The 21513-nt window shown below is 34.3% G+C and overlaps 1 protein-coding gene across 1 annotated transcript; it reads right to left on the bottom strand.

Annotated features, from left to right (window-relative positions):
- Positions 1-1827: 1827 nt before the first annotated feature.
- Positions 1828-7614, bottom strand: LOC137717116 (uncharacterized). Its single transcript, XM_088699242.1, has 9 exons — positions 7275-7614; positions 4336-4426; positions 4079-4205; positions 3191-3310; positions 3061-3114; positions 2902-2945; positions 2624-2734; positions 2201-2349; positions 1828-2092 (listed from the first exon to the last, which is right to left on the bottom strand). The coding sequence occupies exons 2-7, from the start codon at positions 4420-4422 to the stop codon at positions 2666-2668; spliced, it is 501 nt and encodes a 166-aa protein (XP_088555368.1). The 5' UTR covers positions 4423-4426; positions 7275-7614; the 3' UTR covers positions 1828-2092; positions 2201-2349; positions 2624-2665.
- Positions 7615-21513: the final 13899 nt, after the last annotated feature.

Below are 21513 nucleotides of genomic sequence, written 5' to 3'. Positions count from 1 at the left end.
ATTAGTTACAAGGTGAAGTGAAGGTGCCTTTAAACTAATTATATGTAATTTAAAAAATAGAAAAATGTGATGTGGCAAATGGTCAAAGCCTCTTAATCAAATCCTAAAAAAGAACCAATGTTTCATCTAAAAAGTATTGAAAAAATGCAGGGGATTCTAATTTCTCCCACAATAATTTGCACTCGTCATTCATTGGTCTAGAACAAATGTACAAACATACCCCTAGACCATAGTGCTAGAGTAGCCTAGCCCACTCTTTACAAATCAAAGCTTATAGCAAACTTTAGTAAACTAGAAAAGAAAAAAAAACTACTAGAGTAGAAACTCAAGAAAACTACACTCTAAGCGAGGTGTATTCAATTGGCAATTTGAGAGATTTTAATGGATTTATAAATTCATGGATTTTTATGAAGTTTAACTGATTTGTAGAGATTCCATGTAAAGTTTTGATTAAATTCCCTCGAAATCTCATGGGGAGAGGTGAGATTTGTGGATGCTTAAAATACACTACAAAATCTCTCCAATTCCCTCTAATTCCTCAACTTTTCCAAATTCTTTAATTAAAGAGAAAATTAGAATTAGATGCCTAATTTTAGACTTTTGTAGACTAAACATTTATGCTTTTTGAGTTTTTTATTAAGCTTTTGAAACATTTGATTAAGATACTCAGACTTGAACTACTTCAGATTAATTGAAATTAATTTACATTGAAATATCTGCTATATATTTTAAATAATTTCAACTATATTTAAGTCTAAAAATTTAAACTTTTCAAATCTAAATGTACACCCACGCCAAATAGAAACGTACCAACATTAAATGAAAACATACCAACGTCAAACGAAAATGTACCAACACCGAATTAAAACATACGCAATTATAAACTATATTAAAATGAATATTCATCTTTTTGGAATGTTTAAAAATATGTTTGATTCATACACAATGCTCTAGATAGTCTTGTTTTTTGGTAAATAAGTCTCTGCAACAACTTTTAGTTGATCAGAGATAAATCCTTATTATTGTAGATAATGCTAAATAATAACGATAAATCATATAATTTTGAATTAACAAAAAGGCTATTGTTAGTTGATTAATAACTCTTTCTATAAAAAAAAAAATAATAATTAATTAGTAATTTAAACTTTTACAGTGTTAAAGACTCTTTTCATAAAAAAAAAAATATTTAATTAAAGTAATTCCTCATTATTAGGACAAAAAGTAATAAAACTTATGTTTTAAAAACAAATGTACCAAAAATTCAAATGTACCAAAAACTAAATGTATCAAAAATTCAAATGTATCAAGAAGTCAAATGGACCAAAAATTCAAATATACCAAGTAACTAAATGTACCATTACAATCAAACGTACCTAACAACGAGAATTGTACATTCTATTTAATTTACTCAAATAAATACTTAATAAAAAAATAAAAAAATCTTAAATCATCATAATAAGGGATGCATAAAAATATGAGCAAAAAGGGGAATGCTAACGTGAATAGACTTCTAATGAAATAAAATTAAAGTACCAAAATTGTAGGGAAAATGTTTAATCAAATTTGCAAAAGAAATAAATGTTTAGTCTATGACATTTAAAAATGAGACGTCTATATCAAAACGTCCCTTCTTTAAATTCTAATTCTAATTGAATGCACCTAGAATGTTATAAACTTGTTTAAAATTCTAATTGAATACACCCGGATTTCTAAGGATTTTAATAAACTATCTTAAAATCTTGATTGAATACACATTGAATTTCAGATAATCACTTAAAATCCAGATTGAATATCCATGGATTCATTAAAAGAATTAAAATCCCTCAAAATCCAAATTGAATACATCTCCTAAATGTCATTTGTAATATCTAATCTAATTTACCCCCACTTCCAACATCAAATCCTATGTTCCATCTGTAATCGACTGCCACATTACACGGCGTCAATGCAAGAACAATCTGGTAAAATACTAGAAGAAGAGCTTTGTACCAAAAAATTTGTAACTGATTGCATAGCCGTACCCTCATTTGATCCAAGTGAAATGAGATGAACGCATCGTATGCAACACCTTCTCGCTATAAAAGAGGTTCGTCTGCGTCATTAAAACCAAAAGGGTAAGCTTATTAGTAAATTCACAAGCTCAATTATTCCATGCTATAGTACGATAAAAATTGCAGTTGATAAGATGAATGGTTCCTACCGTCACCGTCATCTTCCATATTGTATTCATCTTCTCAATTATTCCATGCTATAGTACGATAAAAATTGCAGTTGATAAGATGAATGGTTCCTACCGTCACCGTCATCTTCCATATTGTATTCATCTTCATCATCATCAAAATCAGAGTGCTGCAAGACCATATAGTTTCATTAGAAACATTTTGTTTTCCCACACATGGCGAGAGCCATCACCTAATCCTACTAGAATCAAGTAAATAATAAGAACGGAAACAAAACTATAAGGGAAACTAAATTAAAATAGCCCTTGTTCATTCTGCGCCAACATGCCTTCTAGTTCCGAACTTGAATATTCGTGAATCGAACTTCTAACAAAACAAGTGATTACTTGTAAATAAATAAAAAATCTAATAAATATATAAAACCCACTATTTCCTTTACGAACCTTATAATAACCATCGTCACTAAAGTCGTCGTCCTCTGGTTCCTACTCCTCTTCATTTTCATCTTCATCCTCACCTTCACCTTCTTTCGTTTCTTTTGCATCATTTTGGCCCTACAAAGGAGAAACGTTATCTTAAGTTAATGCATACAAAAATTAAACTACCAATGACAAGACAAAATCTTTAAACCACAAATAATAGATTCTTTTCATGGACAAATTTACAGTGATCTTTGACTCAAAGTATTGTAGTTACAGACACTCTAAAGACTTTATCATACCTGACGCTGCTCGAGCTTTTCAAATAAATCCAACTTCTCCAGCCCTGTCAGAGTGATATTCTTAATCAGTTAGATTCAAAATACCTACAGAACAAAGAAAAACGCAGAAACATATGATATAAGACGGCACAAAAAAGAAAGCATCTAATCTCATAGGACCTGAGTTAGGATTCCATCGAACTCTCCTTCGACCTGGCTGCTGCACCCTTGAACCTGAAATACCATTGCATCAGCATGCATGCAAAAACCAAAAGGGCAGCCATAAAATACGATTATTCAGATTAGAAACCTTCCGTCAGTTCTTGAGGAAATCCCTTGAGCTCCAATATACTAAAAAGAGAACCACGCCTTATCGTGGTTTTTGGCTTTGATCTGTCAGAATATCTTTCTACCTCTGCGTTTTGCCTCTCTGCAACCACATGTTCAAGAAGTGTATTATTATCAAACATAATCTTGTATAATTTCAAAGAAGCCAAAAAATAATTAAGAATCGAATCAGAAGCAATATGGTATTCGAATAAAATGCCAGTATGGACCAATATTTTTAATGAACTGACAAGTTTAAGCAAAAACAAAAGTGTAACATGCACATGTTGAATATAATACAACTACACAAAAAATCAGCTTAAAAAAATACTTATATTTTGAACAAGAATTAGTAGCATGCAACAAATATCCTTTTGAGAAAAAAGAAAGTTTGAAATTATTGTGATTTATGAATCTGCTTCGATTAAACATTTGATGATCGTGTCACTTTGCATAATGGCCACAAACAGAAGAAAATGTGTTGTCTTTGGAAGGGGCGTGTGAACTTCTACTTGCATCTAACTATAAAACCTGAGTGAGATCGATTTCAGATACACTATACTTGTGTCTTTCATCTTCAACCATATCCATATCATTTGATTGTTTTTTAAGATTAAGGCTCATCAACATATCTGTGTGAATTTCATCGGAACTGCGAAACAAGCATCTATGCAGCATTGCTAGTCTATTATCGAGTTCAAACATACCAGAACAACAAAAATGCTCTCCAAAACATCAAATCAATAAGGAGAGTCTTTCCCCACCGAGAAAAAGAAAGGGAAAAACACATGCTCCATAGATTGCTTATTCCACTACCATGTGTACTGCTAAATAAAAAATGAAAATGAATTATGAAGAATATCATGCTAACCATTCGAAGTGCTCTGCTCAAGATAATAAGGAGAGTCTTTCCAAATTTTTTGAAACTTGCGAGTTTGGTTGATTGAGTTTTCTTCCTCAGTAACAGCGTCTGTTTTTTGATGTGGCAAATCAATGTCCTGCAAAGTAAGGTTTCGACGTTAAATATGAAAAGTAGGAACAGAGTCAGCCCATAAATTGTCTATTTCTAATTCATGGAAACCTAGCAAACAGCCAAACTTATGCAAAACCGCAGCAATAAAAACTCACAGGAAAAAGCACAAAGGGTTCTTGCTTAGCATACCCAAAAGCGCCACCACCCGAAAATCCACCGCGTCCACGCCCTCTATATGCCATTGAACTACACATTTAAACGCGAAGAGGAATTACTCAATAAACACTTATATGCGGCCCTTTACCACAGTAGTCGAGAGGTGTTGAACCATTACATGCGGCGTGAGTTCGAATCATGTCGGTGACTCATCTAACAAATATATCATTTGACAAAAAATAAAGAAAAAACACTCATATGCAAAATAAAAAGTACATTGCCCCACAAATTTAGCAAAATTCAGCAAAATATTAGTACCAATTTCAGCAGTAAAATAGTGACGACTGAGAAGTTCGACTCTACCGCGGGAGGGGAGAGAGAGAGAGAGAGAGGGGCAAGACTTCTGTTGGACTCGGGAGAGGCAGCAATGAGAGATTGAAAGTGTGATTTCGGTTGGAGAAATGTTATCCATATCATGTTTTTGTACCATATTTTCATACCACCTTAGATGGCATTTGATGTGGACAGCCACATCATTTGAATTAATCAGATTTTTAAATTTAGTTCATTATTTAATAAACTAATAATTAAGAAAAACTAATTAATTAAATGATGATTGTGGTGTACGAGAAGTTTTTCTTCTTCATTTCCTTGGGTTTTGCAAATTATGCCACATAAGTTGGTATAGAAATATGGTATAAAAGTATAGTATGAATAGCATTACTCTTTGGGTTGATTCACTCAATCTCTTTGATTTTTTTTTTGGTGGGGGGGGGGGGGGGGGGGGGGGGGGTGGTCTTCAAACCACGAACTGAGCTGGTATGAACCGATTCGGTTTGGTTTCAACTTTTTAGTATACACAGTACGGTTCCTCGGTTTTTATGTCAACACCTACAGACGGAACCCACATGCGTTGGTGAACTCTATTTCTATTAGGACGTGTTTGCCACTTGGGATTGGAATGGAGAGAAACGGAATTGCATTCCTCCTGAAGAATTATGCCATTTACTACCAATAGGAGAATCAGATTTTATGTTGGGTCCACCCAATTTCAGCAGTTCAATTTCGGATTTACCCTGCATTGGATTACCTCTATAGAGATGGTAATTGAGTTTCGGGTGTAAGGCTGCATCAGGACACAAAATATTATACCCATAATACCCATTTCTATTCCTAAAACACGTCCTACCTTCATCAATCACTCCCCTCCGTATTTGTTTCTCTCATAGCACTGACCACCCCACCTTTGTGATCTGAAACGATGCCGCAGCGATAAACGACTAACGCCTGCAATCTGGAACAAGGTTCGCCCGGGGGCTGAAATGATGCCTCAGTAACGAAAGTGATATGGAACAACAAACGCCCAAATCAGCAAGGAAATTGTGATTTGCAGACCCAAACAATATAGAAGGAAATAACCTTTATCACTTTCACTCTGTGAAAATTGGATTATTTTTCGTGATTCCTCTTGAGATTGGATGGTGGGGTGTGGATATTGTGGTCTGGGGTGGGGTGTGGATACTGTGTACTGGGCAGCCTCCGTTGGACAAGAGTTTGATGGTGAATTTGAGCGTTTTGGTCAAGCGACTGCAGGGAAAGATGGGAAAACAAGGAGAGAGAGCAAGAGAGCCAGAAAATGAAGTAAAATTTTGTTTTAGTTGACTTTATGTGTTGCTATTTCTAATAGGGTTTAGGGTGATTAAGAGTTAGAAGCAAATAAAAAAGGCTTATTCTATTAATACCTCACATATTATTAATTAAATCTCACATACTTAATACATCCCATATTTACTTTTTTAATAAAAAAATTATCTTAATACACCCCATATTTTTTATACACTCCACATTCTTCAAACCTTATAATACGCATTTTCAATTTTTATAAATTAAATTGACTTAGAATTAAAACCTTAATATTCTCTAAAAATAGAAGTCGACAATCCGGTTTGTTGAGCTTGAGTTTCATTGGGTCATCACAGCCAATCTCCTTTTCTCTATCTCTTAAGCCTTTACTAACAAAAAAGGATTACTGCTAAAAAATGGCAACTGGGAGGAACCTAATAGAGTAAAAGCAAACCCCCTACAATGAATAACAACGGAAAAGGCGTTGCTGGGTTTGCCTCCTGTGAAATTGGGTAGTATGGAAAGCAAAAGCAAGCTTAAATAATTACCGATCTCGTTGAATAATTAAAACAATGGCAAATATGAAATTTTACCTCATGTGTAGCTTCTGAAATATTGATATCATGTTCCATTCGTTAAATATTTTTCTCAGTCAACGTGTTTATAGTTTCAATAGTTAGAATTTTATTCAACAATTAATGTAGTGGAGGGTGAGAGGGGTTTTGATAGTTAAAGAAGATAAATAATACGTTAAAAGTAATTTGGGATGTATTTAGAAATTTCTTATTTTCTTTAAACCTAATAAGGTCGAAATTGTCATTTGCATAGTAGATTACATAAGCCGCTTAATATTAAATTTTAATGTGGGATGCATTCAACATTATGTATGATGCTAATAAAAAAAGCCATAAAAATGATTATCATTCCGATTCATGTGAATTGGTAAACCGTTTATATAGATCAATGTCATTTCTATTCCAAACAATTTTAGTAAACAATTCCAACAAGAATCTGATTCTGATTGCACCTCATTATATTTCCTCTGCAGTTCAATTCCTTCCAATCTAATTACGGTTTAGTAAATCCATCCGACCATTCAGAGTATTGACCTGCAACCTCGAGGAAGCAATAGAACAACCTTATTCATACAAAAAAAAAATAAAACCAGAGACCTAAATTACTAACTGAATCACCCAAATTGCATAACCCCAATTTTATAAAGGCAGAAAATTTGAATCAGCCAAACGGAGAATTTCAACCTAAAATTCAAAATCCCAATTTAAAAAATGCATAAAAGTTGATGAGATTGACTTACCATTACGATTGGAGTGGATGGAGTCTGGCGATGGAGCAGTGTTGCAGCTGACGGAGATCGAATCGGGGGTTGATTGGATGGTGGTCTGAGGAGACTGGAGAGAACGATGGTGGACTGTGTGGAGGATGGGAGTCTGGAGAGAACGTTGGTGGTGTGGTGGAGGAACCATGGAGGACGACGTTGTGGGAGACAGAGAGAGAAGAGATCGAGTAGAGGGGTGAGAGAAAAGGGAATCATCGGGTGGTAGAGTCCGAGTTCAAATCATGTAAACCCAAAACCCTGCATGGCCTCTATGTGACCTATCTCAGGTAAAATCAATGGCCAAGTATCCCTCGTAGCGGATTCAAATTTTAAACTCGGGAATCCTAATAATAAAAGTCAAAAAATTATAAACAAAAATAGCATTAAAAAGTTAAATATAATACATTTCATTCAAAAATCATACGCAAAACAACATTACAAGCTATAAAATCCTAATTCAAGCGTCCACGACAAGTTTTCATAATCTGAAAATGTTTCATGATAACTTCATTACCAATACATGAAAAAAGGGTAATACACTTCTATACCTTAGGTTTGGGGTCTATTTCAATTCCTTACGACATCTTCAAAATATTTCACTTTCATACCTTAAGTACTATTTTATTTCAATTCCTTACAACATCTTCAAAATATTTCACTTTCATACCTTAAGTACTATTTTATTTCAAAATAATACATCCGTTACATTTTCCAACCATTGATCCGTTAAGTGCTGAACTGACTGCCACATATATGCCACGTGGCAAAAAAAATGATTTTTTAGTTTCTTTTTAAAAAACCTGAATTTTCTCAAAAATAAAATAAAAAAAATTTGAAACCCAAAAAAATAGTGCTTCCCCCCCCCCCCCCCAAAAACCTCCCACCCCCGCACAACGCACCTACCTTCCATCTCCCCCCCTAACACGAACCCACCCAGACCATGACCTCCATATTTTTGAGATTTTCAGTGTGGGTAAGTTTCGAAAATACTTTGAGATGGGGAGTTTGAGTTTGAGATGATTGTTGGATTGCCACCTAATCTTGGATGAGATTTTTGGGGGTTGGTGATGGGGGATTTTTGGGAGGGGTGATGGGTTTTTTTTTTTTTTTTTTTTTTTTTTTCTCTTTTCCTCCTCCTCTTCTTCTTCTTCTTCTTCTTCTTCTTCTTCTTCTTCTTCTAGGTTGTAGGTTTTTGGGGGTGGGGGACGAACTGGGTTTTGCCTTTTTTTTTTCTCTCTCTTTCTTCTTCTTCTTCGTCTTGTTGTTGTTGTTGCAGGTTTAGGGATGTGGGGGTGGTTGCAGGGAGATGGGATGGGTTGGGTTTCAATTTTTTTTTTTTTTTTTTCCTCCCTCTTCTTCTTCTTCTTCTTCTTCTTCTTGCATGTTTAGGGATGTAGGGGGTGCAGGTTTAGGGATGTAGTGCAGGTTTAGGGATGGGTCTCAAATTTTTTTTTTTTTTTTTTTTTTAAGAAAATTCAAGTTTTTTAAAAAGAAAATAAATAAATAAAATTTGCCACGTGGCAGACATTTGGCAGCCACGTGGCATATATGTGGCAGCCACGTGGCATATATATGGCAGCCACATCAGCACTTAATGGATCAATGGATGGAAAATGTAACGGAGGTATTATTTTGAAATAAAATAGTACTAAAGGTATGAAAGTGAAATGTTTTGAAGATGTTGTATGGAATTGAAATAGACCCCAAACCTAAGGTATGAAAGTGTAATTTACCCATGAAAAAACATCTTTCTCAATGCAAACAACTAAGTTGTCACTCAACCATTGACCTCCCATTTTTTTGCGAAGTTGACCCTTAATGATATTCATAGCGGAAAATGTCATCTTCACCGAAACGGTTGCAACCGGTAAAACCAAAGCCAATTGAACAAGCAAATATACATATGCAAATGTTTGATGCAACCCCTTCTCCACAAAACATATACCAATTAACCAATAAACAAAAATTCCATCTAAATTCCAATGATAAAATGAGTATTCAAACATAAAACATATCAACAATCATATCAATAATAGACTAAAAATCTCCATCAATATCGATTATAATTTAATTGATATTAGATTAGAATTCCATAAAACTTACTTGAATTTGGAACCAAATAGTGGTGGAGTGGAGAATTGAAACAAGTAAAGGTATGATATTGGACTTATATAATTATAATATGGGATTGGGTCATGGGTGAGATTAGAAATTTAGGGTTTTGAAATGGGGGAAAGAGGGAACCAAATAATGGGGAATTGGGGGAAAAGCAGCAGGGAAAAGAGAACACTAGGGAAAGATGTGGGGCTCAGGGGCTGGGCTTTAAAATTAAAACAATTTGGAGTCATCAGTAATGGACAAACGACAGCGTTTTGTCTCCCTTTTTTTTTTTAACTTAAAACAATTGGCCAAAACTGTGCCGTTTTGGACCAATTGTTAAAAAGTCCTATTTTCTTTCTTCTCCCCTTTGTCTTCTTCTCTGTAGCTCTACCGCAACCTGCACAACAGCACAGACCTCATGTTAGGGTCGCCGAGGGGTCCTGGGACCTCCCAGGTCCCTTTGTAGATCCGCCACTGCCTCAAAGTAGGTTAGTCGCAGCAAGATCACATAGTATTTCGAATGCAGAAGATTTGGACTCAACCACGTGGTTAAAAAAAATTGGTTCAATTCGGCTCGGCTTATAGTGAACCCTTACCGTTTTCAGTTTTGTATTCAAACTGAAAAAAATTAAATAAAATCGAATTGGACAGTTTTTTTCGGGTTCAAGCCAGGTTCAATTTCAATTCTCAGTTTATTTTGCCCAGGCCTAAATGCTACCCAAACTACTAAGGTTGTGCAAAAATACCAATCAAATAAAAATCATGCCAATTAACGAGCCAAACTTATGTTCAAGTGTGAACGTACATCTTCGTTATCTTTTGTTAAAATTTTGTCAAAACACATGATGTACAATGTATTTGACGTATCCCATGCTTCCTCGAAGACAAGTTGTGGTAAACATAAATACTACTCCAAGTCATATATCATAATGCGTGAAACACACCCTTGAAAAAAGTGTTTACATGCCCACCATATATCAGTGAGAATCTGAGACTCTTTACCTTCGTATCTTCACAATATTAACATCAATTTTTAGTGATAAATTGGCAAAAGTTTTGTTTGAATTGTACGTGTATACCTCTAATAATTATTATAACTATTATATTATTGTCAAACTGCATCTTCAATTCTCCTGCATGAGTTAAATGAGAATCTAGATTATGAGAAGATAAGAGAGGTGGAAACCTAGAAGAATTCAACGTGGTACTATGCCTAAACCGTATGCTAGCCTCTAAATTCAACGTGACACCTATTAGAGTAAACATGTAATATGATCCGACTTGTACTTGACCCGTTAAATTTAACGGACAATGATCTGACCCGTTACTCGTTAAAAAAAACATATTTTACTTCAATAAATAATCAAATAAAAAACGTCATATTAAATTAGTAAATATCTACATATCACATTGTCACTCAATTAATATCTATACATACCCTAATCCCTATTATCCAAAGAACGATGTAATCATTATCAAAGCATACAAGATGAGATCATGAGTGTTGGCATAATTTTTTCATATTTTTTCCACTTGTAAATTAATTATTATGAATTTTCAACTCCACCTAAAAACACTGTTGACGAGAGTTTTGAGTCTTAAAAATCTAAACGACGATGTACCCATCGTCAAAATGTAGATGACACCATCACAAGCGTTTGCATATATGTTTCACATTTTTCACACTTAAAAATTAATTATTATGATTTTTTTTTTAATTTGATGTTTCCTACAAAATATAAAAATACATTAAAAAAAAAATTTAAACAAACAATATTATTTCCGTTAAGATGAAGGGGGAATGTGCTAAGACTCATCATAGACTGGCAATAATGTTGAGATTGCATGTTATTCCTAACAGTATTGTCACGCTAATATCAACATTTCGTTACATAAATTAGAGCTTAGATGACACACCCCGACCTAAATTGAGGCATAATGGCCGTCACATGATGGTGACGTAGCCATGTGCGCAGTGCGGAAGTGACAGTGATATGAATATGTGAGAAATCAAAACCAATTAACTAATGTACATGAGACAAGTAAATAAGTGTGAGAAGAAGTGTTAGAGTGTAGATACACATAGTCAGAGCGTAGGTGCCAAGGTGCAGTCCAACAAGCTAAATACTAATTATACGGGGTATGAAAGAAAACCCTACATTGATGGATGTCTGTCAGAACCGCCGTAGAGTCCTCGTGAGCCACCAACACGCACTTCTATCTAGAACCTGGAGAGGCGCAAAACAGAAAACGTGATTGGGCAAAAACAAAACTTTTCAAAACCATTTCTCTTTCCAAAAGTAATAACCTCACCGTAAAACCCGTATAATTTCCCAAAAAATAAAAACACATACGTATATAAAAAGCACGCTCGAGAGTACTGAAAATCAAATATATGCTATGTCAAGTATCCCAGTATGGAAATAAGTAGCCAGGTGAAATAAATCAATGTAAAATGATGTGTCAGCCGGAGTCACCTAACGTGACCTATACGGCTGAACCTATAACTCATCAAATATGCCGGCACACGAGTCGGAACCACCTATCGTGGTCTGTACGACAGGGCTGGGTGCAAATAAGTACGATTAAGTGCTACGATCACGTGAAGGCTGTGCGAATAATCGCGGGTCACCTACGAGTCGGAACAACCTAATGTGGTTTGTACGACAGGGCTGTGCACCAAACTTGGATCCAAGGTGAGCGTGCGGTACAGGAGGTGAACATCACGTGAAGGACTGTGTCTTGGCCACAGGCGGGAGCACTAGCACCGGAGTGCAGGATAATGAACTCTAAATGCATCTACGTATAACCACAAACAATGCATCCACTATCATCAATATATACTCACCTGAAGCTTACATGGGCGTCTGCAGCATTAAGCAACAATATGCATATCTATACTAATGCATACACTAAAGCATAATGCAATTGACATGGCATTTAAAATCGTAACTCCATTTAAAACAAATTTCTGGGAAAACGCAAAGCATATATATGTATATATAGAAAACCAAAAGCCCACTCACTGGTATGTAGCTAGATTGTAACCCCCGAGTCTCGCTTGACTGCACTCGTCCTCCAAAAACATCTCACCTATATGTGAAATCACTATTTTAACATTAATTTTAAGTACATAACTAAAACTGTGTAATAACTTCTCATACGTTGCTCAATTGAGATGTTTGAATATACCATCGTGGCCTACTTAACACCATGAACATCCGTTAAATCTACCTGACGCCGTTAGTATATTCAATCAAAGTTGATGGAATATTCCTTGTCTTCTCCGGTGGCTACGCTGTAATTCAGCACCAGTCGCCGCTGCGTCGCAGGTTTCTGGAAAAATTTAAAACTTGAATTTCTACTTCGTTTCAACACCAAACTTCACAAGTCTTATATGGATTTAAAGCTCTCAACAAGGGGAACAAATCCTTGCCTCTTAGAGGTCCTAAAACTGACGAGAAACAGCTAGAAACAAGCTCGACACAACCGGCCAAACTTGAAACTCGACAAACCTTTTGACGTTCTAACCACTCCAAAATTAGCCTAGGATCCTTATAGAATCGTATAGGACCCCTTTTGAACCTTAAAATCCAGTGAAATGCCCACAATCATGTTGGAGTAACAGGGTACCTCTCCGGAGCTTATGGTTCTTCACAATTCTGATGTCCTTTCTATGAACAAATGGTATGGTTAGACTCGCAAGCTTGCAAGGAACACGAAGGTCGTCCTTAGAAGTTTGATTTGTGAGGTTTTGGTTTAGTTTGAGTGTGGTGTCTTCGGTTGTACGGACAAAGAAGAAAATTCGAGAAAAATGGTGAAGGTGGGCTACGTATGTGTGTGTGTGTGTGCGCGTGTATGATCACGGTTTGGCCACTTTAAAATGGCCTCAAGCCCTAATTGGGCTATAGGATATAGGGCCTAGCTAATTGGTCCAAATAGAATTAAAACCAACCCAATCTCACTTATTCATCCGTAATGTTTTCATTACGAATCCAATTCTACTCTAACTCACGTCAACACACTCATGACGTCGAGTACAATTGATCACCTTAGCAGAAAATAATTTAAAACTATATACATACATCCACGTCACTACAACTCGAGGGTATAATCGTCATTTTTCACACATTCATGGATAAAATATATATTAATTCAGGACGGGTCGTCACATTAGACCCATAGATTATCGCTTGATTGAGAAATTGGGCTCGGCCTGGAGCCTAATGCCCCTCGTTTGGCACACCGTCTAAAACATCGAATATAACTAATAATACAGAGCTTGTTGTTTGGTGCCTTTACCGGATAAATAGTCAACTGCCTAATAATGCGGTCAACCTTTTTTATTACAGTTGACACCTGCTAGTGAATACACTCCAAAAACTCGGTACGAATTAGTCGGGGTTAGAAACGCACGAGGTTCTTTCTTCTTCGCGCATCTACTCTGCTGGCGAATCAATTCATCTTCTTCTTTCTCAGTCCCAAAGATCTTTTTTCTTCTCTCTCTTGCTCCCTCCCTCCTTCTCTCCACGTTTCCTTCCCTAGTCGTCAATATATATTCAGCGATATCTCTCGTCGACACTTTTACAGTTTCAATCCCCGTGTACCGATGACTTGTAGGAAAAAATAAAATAGAAAAACTCAGATTTATTCTTCTACGATGTTGCTGCAACAAATTTAGGTCCAATTTCACAACTCAAATTCATCAAAAGCTTCATTAATACAAACAATTTCACGGGTTTTGCATCTTTGTATATTGGGGAGCCTAAACCCCAGCTCGCACCCAAACTCTAGATCACCACCGACAAAAAATAACATTATACTAAACAAATTTCATATGAAAGTTGAGGATTCTGAACAATTTCAACGAAAATGAGCAGTAAATTAGGAAAACAAAGGTAAATCTCAGAGAAATCCATGACGATAATCTTATGGTACTGATGCAGCCACTGGCCCTCCTCTTTTATTTTTTATTTTTTATGTTTTTTTTTTAAATTTTTTTAAATAATCAGTTTTTTAATCCAATACATCGCTAAACATGTGACTAATTTAATCAGTACTATCCGATGATTATTTATTATATCCGAATGCATTAGCCAGTACAGTCTGAACCGCTAAACAAGGTCATAAGGGTTTAATGTGGAATGGAAGGGTATTGGGTGGCCTATCCAGAAAAAAAATTATTTCCGAATCTCTTCCACCAAATTCCACAGATCAAGTAATCCGGGTTCTTGAAGTTTGATTCAACGGTTAAAATTATTATAAATTTTAAAAGGGGCCCTTGTTTTTAACCATTGGATGAAATTTTAAGGACTTGAATCACTTGCTTCGTGGGCTTTGGTGGAAAATATCCGAAGAAATCTCTTTCCTATCTCGTAGGGGATTTATAAAGAAAAAAACTAATGAAAAAAACTTGAAAACTTTGAGTTTTAACTATAAAGACAAAATAAAGAGTCAAATGAATAATACCAGGATTAAATTTTTAGTATAAAAATATAATTTTTTATTAAAATAAACAGTATTAGAAATTTTTCGTTAAAGTTCTCTTTATAAGGTCGGAGCTGCTCAATCTCTTTCAAGTTTTCAATCAAATCTAATTAAATATTAAAAAATAAAAAAAAATCAAGTCAATCATCTCTTATCAATATCTCTGGATATGTCTGGGTTCAAGACTGCAGGTTTTTATTACAGGAAAACTCGAAGTGATTTCTATCACTTTCCAATCATACCCCCATCTGATTTCAGATTTGTGATTTTTTTTTTTTAAGGAAAATTAATAAAAATGGTTTGAAAACTTTGAGTTTTAATGATAAAGACAAAATAAAAAGTAAAGTAAATAGTATCATAATTGAATTTTTAGTGTATCATACATATTAACATTGTCTTTCATGCAACCACCAAGGCGAAGTCACCAGTTAATTCCCTTTTTAAAAGACAAAAAAAACATTTTCTTTCATGTGTTGTTAAATATTGAATATAATATGAGAAGGATAATACAATTAAAATCTTACCATTGAGATGTAAAATATTATAGATTTGTACTTTAAAAAGTTATCATGAACTTCTTTAAAAAAAATTTAAACAAAAAAAACTGTAATTTCTCTCATGTGTTAACTTTTTTGTAACGCTAATAACAACTTATAAAAGTAATATTTTGACAGAGACAACTGATCACGTTACCAATGTATTCTCCAATAAATATTGGTCCAACATTCGATGACAAAGACCACATCTATTAAATTGTGTTTTTTTAGATGAAGTATGATATCCATTGATGAAAGATTGAAAACATATAAAGGTAAAAATATGATGCTAATAATGGACCTCAATAAAAATTTTGCCGTAAATTTCAACTTGGACTAAGGGAAAAAGAGCGTCCCACACTAAGCAACTTATATATCGTTGTTATCCTAAAAAAAATATCAAAAACTACATCCAGAGGTTTTTCGAAATAAGTTACTTGTTATTAAGTGTCAAACTTAACCTTGCTAGCCGATGAGCAGCCTTGTTCATTTCACGACGAGCATACGATACTTTCCAATGGGAAAAGTAATCTCAGAATCATGCGAACATCCTCAAAAATATGTCCATACGGGCCATCGTTAGTACCTTCTACCTTTTGTAGCTCTGCAATAATCATTAGAGCATCCCTTCCAATTCAAAATTTTCTCCCGCTACTACCTGCATAATTCGGCCAGAAGCGGAGAATCAACCCTATTAAATCTCTTCCCCAAGGCAGCCGCGAACTCGCCTTTCTATCTTTTCTCCAAGGCAGCCACGAACTCGCCTTTCTCGTCTCTCACCACCACCTGATGCCTCCCACCACGCCGTTATCGTCCCAAAGCCGTCAAAATTGCATTTCAACCACCCATTCTCAGGTTTCCTCCATTTTTTCGGGGACGGCAGTTGTTTCACTTTCTTTTATCTCATACCATTTCTTGCATTCTGTCAACCATGCTTGAGCTTGATGCTGAATGTGCACCGGATTCTATTTGTCATACTCTTCCACAATAACGGGTTGCGGTTTTGCCATAAACAATGATAAATTGCAAATATTACAAGTAGATTACTGAAGTTTCCAATCTTTTGGTATAGCTTTTAGCAACTGCCGTATGTGTTGATAAATTGGCTTCACAATAAACATACAAATTAATTACGACACTGATATAGGGAATAATTAATTTCCACAGTCGTAGGAATGTACTCACTTTTGATTAGTTGACTATATATAACAGGAAAAAAAACATTAAGATCTAAAAGAGGAAAATGGAACAATTAATTAAACAAGACTTTGAAAAGAGGTGGGCGAAATAAATCCAGAGTCGCAATTTTCCTACCAATTTTTCCCAAATATGTTCATTTACAATTAACCCGACGAAGGCCATAGGAATTACTTTACCAACTTTGTTTCCCAATCATTGAGAAAGTAGTTGATGCAGTTTTAAATAACGATCGATCGTATGCCCTAAAGTAATAGACTTGGTCATGACAAACAATACAGTCACTTAGTACTATGTATTATTTCTCTTTACTTGCAAGTAAGAGATTTTAAATTTGATTTTTGCCAAAAGCGAATTTGAATTATATAATTACTAGCTAATTATGATACTAATCCCCTATCCCCCTTAGTATAAATAATATTGTTTGTTATATAAAAAACACAATATATACGTACACCCTTTAATTTGCCTGATCAGTTTTTCCGTCAACCCCTCCCTTACCCCAGTAGGATACTACAAGTAGTATACACGATGGAGCGACGTGAGATGAATTCATGCATATTAAAGAAAACCATTGAGAACTGTTCAAGAAACTATAGGGACTCATACATGACAAGTTTTTTGGTCGGTTAACCATATTCTGAAGATTTGGGATAACAGGTATATATAATTATTTATGCAAGTGGTCCTCTATCACAGTGATGAAGATGCGTGTTTCCCTTGCATCACGGCGTGGGTTCAAATCTCTATCGGCTCACTAATCTAACATCTAATCTAACAAATATATCGTTTAACAAAAAAAAAAAGAGGTATATAATCATTTGTAATAATCTTTTACTACATAAATAAATTGAGATTTTATTTAAAAGAATATATTACAATTTTTTATCTTGGATGAATAGCTCTTCATGCATTTATACCATCAATTTCTAGTCTCTTTGTGATATTTTTGAGTTAAACTAGTTGTATTTTACCTTATTTTGTGTTAGTGTGTAACTACATGTACTTTAGGATCAATTTGGAGGCAAAAGAAGTGAAAAAGGCCATTTTTGGGGTTGACCCTTATTCAAACGTGGAAAGAAGTTTAGTGGCCTGTTTTGAAGTCCAAATAAAGAATCCAAGATGAATTTGGCTTGTTAGAAGACTAGGAGCAGAATGAGAAAAGAATTGGAATATTTAGCCTAAATTGGAGGAGCCAAATAAGGAAAAATGTTCAAAACTTTGGCTTAATGGTTGGGATCACCTTGCAATCAGCTACTACCCCATTTAGCATATAAATAATAGGGTTTCAGATCACTTTTACACAAGCCCCCTTGGGGGTCTCCCAGAGCTCTCTCTTCTCCTTCTTTAGCCTTTCTTCCAGAAACAAAATTCTATTTCCCTTCACCATACACTGCCGCCTAAGAAACCAAGTAGCCGCACTGTTCTTGGAGAAGTTCAACATCAAAATTGCTTCAAAGGGGTTTCTTCTATGAACTTTAATTTCACTCATGTTGTTCTTGATATTTATATATTTTGTAATCATATTGTGTAATTAAGTTCATAGCTGGGGAATTCGATGTAGCCTTGCAAACCTTTTCTATATTATTAAGTTTAAGTATTCAAATTACCAATATGTGTTCTTGTTTCATTCATTGATTTTATAGTATAATTAGTTTGTTAATCTTAATGTTTGACCACCATTAGGGCTGCTTATGAATTATTTGATCAAGGTTATAGTACACATCATGCTGAATCTTGGTAGACATGTGAATAAATGAAGAAACTACTATGCATACATCCTGCCATGTGATTTCTTTGGTTCTATGAAGTTTTCTTGTTCTTAATGGATTCTTATTTGGTAATCTAAGTTGAACATCACAACTAGGTTACAGATTATGAGTACTTGATCACAACCACACATCAAATGGATGATCATAAATAAGTAAAACGAACCCTAGTTGCAGATTGGAGAGTTGAATGCGTTTTGACTTAATTTTCATAGAATTGACTTGTAATGGTGAAATCGGTATCCCTAGTTTCGTTCCCATCATTTTTGAATCAATCTATCATTCATCTTTATCTTGTCTTGCATTTTAAGTTACTTTATCTTTCAAAATAAAAATCTAAATTTAGTTTTCATTTTCATTGCTTAGTTAGGGCTCTCATAAAGCCATTAATTTGTAGAGCTCTAATCAATCCATGTGGTTCGACACCCTTACTTGTGCTATTATACTATCCTTATATTGGCACTTGAAAGGAACACAACAATTCTGCTAGTCAAATGGAGAAAAAAAAAATGAGTTGCAAATTTCATCTCTTTATTGGAAGAAATATTTCAATATGCCAGGAATACGATCTGGCACACTAAGTATCCTAATACAAATTGTTGAATACCTAATAAAAAAATTTCCAACCATTTGTATTATAGCACTTGGTGTATCAAAGTGTGTTTTCAGCACACTAAAAAATTTCTCTTTTATTGGAGTGAAACTCATATTACATTTCCAAAAATGTAAATATAATTTTACATCTCTCTATTGGAAATGCCCTAATCATCCCGACTACTACACTATATTTAAGAAATTATTGTTACCCCATCAAATAATTTATAATTACATGCGTTTTTTACTTATAATGGCTCACTTTTATAATGAACACATGGGTGTGCTTTTCCATCTAACCGAAATTGACCTTAACTATCATCTAAGCTCTATTTTTATAGTAAGTAATTTCAACGTACTATTTTTTATTTCGTGTACATTATTTATTAATTGTGACTGCTAATTTTACTTGAATTGTTTATAACGGTTACAACTAGAAAGGTGTCTCTGAGGTTGGAAAGGGTTTGTAAAAAGCATTAGCCCCTTTTATATTTATTATAGAATTATTATGTATACTTCAAAATAGTTATTACGCACTTTTTTTTAGTGAAAGATAAAGATATACCGTTTAGACTTAATTTTGACCACTTTGCATACATTTAAGTCTCACTTGTATAAATAAAACGCACGTCTCTAAACCTCTATTAGAGAGGTGACCAACAATTGTAATTCCGATTTTATTTATCAAAGAAAATAATCAAGGGATATGTACTTCTATTCTAATAACAATTATGCTTTCTTTTCCATATATTTGACATGATGAGACCTATAAACTACAAGTGTAGGAGCTAAGTTTTTAATGGACTGACTTTGTAGGAACTGGGTTCTAAGGAACTGAGATCTAATTTATAAGTAATGCTGAGTTTTAGTGAACCCATTCTTGAGCATCTTCAATGACTCAAAATTCATATTTGAGTTCAAATATAAGGTAAAGTATCGCAAATGCACATGAGATTTGGTTTCGAGGCAAAGTGATATCCAAATTTGAGTTTCAATATGAGATGGGTCGTTAGTGGAGCCATGCTCACAAGAAAAAAATTTATCAAAAAAATTAGGATTTGAGTGTTGATTTTAACCATCTCCAATGCATACTCAAATTTTGAGTATTGAGTCCACTATTTTCTCTTCCAATGCAAAACCTCAAATCTTAAAACTCAAAATGAGTCTAAGGCCTTCCTCAACGGTGCAAGTGAATGTGATTATTACATATAGGAATAAGATATCCTGAGTTGATTTCTATAACACTATTGTTACACTAGTGTGAGTTCAATATATTAGTACCACACTCATGAGTTTGATATATTGGTAGATCACTCAAATTTTCCGAACTACTATAGAAGTGTTATTCCTATATGAGTTTAATATATTGGTATCACACTCATTTTTTTTCGGTCTACTATAGAAGACTTTATAATTTAAGTCTTTACATTGGAGAAGAAAACCAAAATACATAAATCCACTACCTTTTTTAGATTGAATATAAGAGTTTAGGTTTAAATTCTGAGTCCTTACATTGAAGATGCTCTAAATTTTACACACAAAATTGAACTCAATTTCAATGGTTCTATATATTTAGTTTCCATACATAATTTAGTTTTTTTTTCCTTAAGAAATAATATTATCTATACTAAAAGGGTGAGGGAGTGTGTTAAGCTTCATAATAGGCTAACAATAATATGAATCAAATTCTCCTTTGACACTAAACCGTAGTACTAAGAGTATCTCCAATGGAGTCCCTAAATAGGGACAACCACCGTATAAAATGAGTATAAAACAAATATAGGGACAAAATGAATCTCCAATGGATCGGAAAGTAAGTCCCTAGGGTATAAGGACTCACCGAATACATAATGTATGTTATCACATATAGGAACTGTATAGAAACAACCTTAAGTGGAAAACAAGCCCACAATGTTGATTGTAACTTTTAATTAATTAAAAAATGGTTAACATAAACAAGAAAATGTGCACTTTTAGTGAAAAATGGGACTCACAATCCTGATTGAAGATTTTTCTTTTAATGTCTTTAATTTTAATGCATTTAATTAATTAAAAAAGGTTAACATAAGTGAAAAAATGTACACTTAATCAAATTATCACGTAAAACTATAAAAACTTCAAATTTAGGGATTTTATTATAAGGATTCTATCATTGGAGTTAATATTCCTTTAAGGACACAAAGATTCCTTTTAAGTCCTTAACTAAGCACTCGAAAGTGATGGTGTGAGTCCCTAAATAGGAACCTCCATTGCAGCTGTTGTGGCAATATAACCTAGTTTTATACGAGAGACTTTTTTGGGTGTAATTATTTTTATATGAATCAGCCGAGGTGCCGTTTAAAGTTGGACAAAAAAATAAACGAAAACCCAAATCATAAAACAGTTGGGTTGGATTTGGTTCATATCCCAGCCCCCCTATGTATAAGACACTCAAAGTATGGTTAAATTCGCTTTGAATTATGAAAGTGAAAGGAAAAAAAAAATAAAGGTTGTGAAGTACGAATTTCATAATATATAAAAATAAGACAAAAAAAT

Source organism: Pyrus communis, chromosome 8, assembly GCF_041283825.1.
Source record: "Pyrus communis isolate YQ-2024b chromosome 8, ASM4128382v1, whole genome shotgun sequence".
Taxonomy (NCBI): Eukaryota; Viridiplantae; Streptophyta; class Magnoliopsida; order Rosales; family Rosaceae; genus Pyrus; species Pyrus communis.
This window is presented reverse-complemented; position numbering and strand designations above follow the sequence as displayed.

Bases quoted from the DNA above. Each gene is read 5' to 3' on its own strand.
- LOC137717116 (XM_088699242.1), bottom strand. From the start codon at position 4,422: ATGGCATATAGAGGGCGTGGACGCGGTGGATTTTCGGGTGGTGGCGCT. The intron at 3,311-4,078 runs GTTAGCATGATA...ATGTGGTTGCAG, and splicing joins TGAGCAGAGCACTTCGAATG to AGAGGCAAAACGCAGAGGTA. The intron at 2,946-3,060 runs GTCCTATGAGAT...TCACTCTGACAG, and splicing joins TCGATGGAATCCTAACTCAG to GGCTGGAGAAGTTGGATTTA.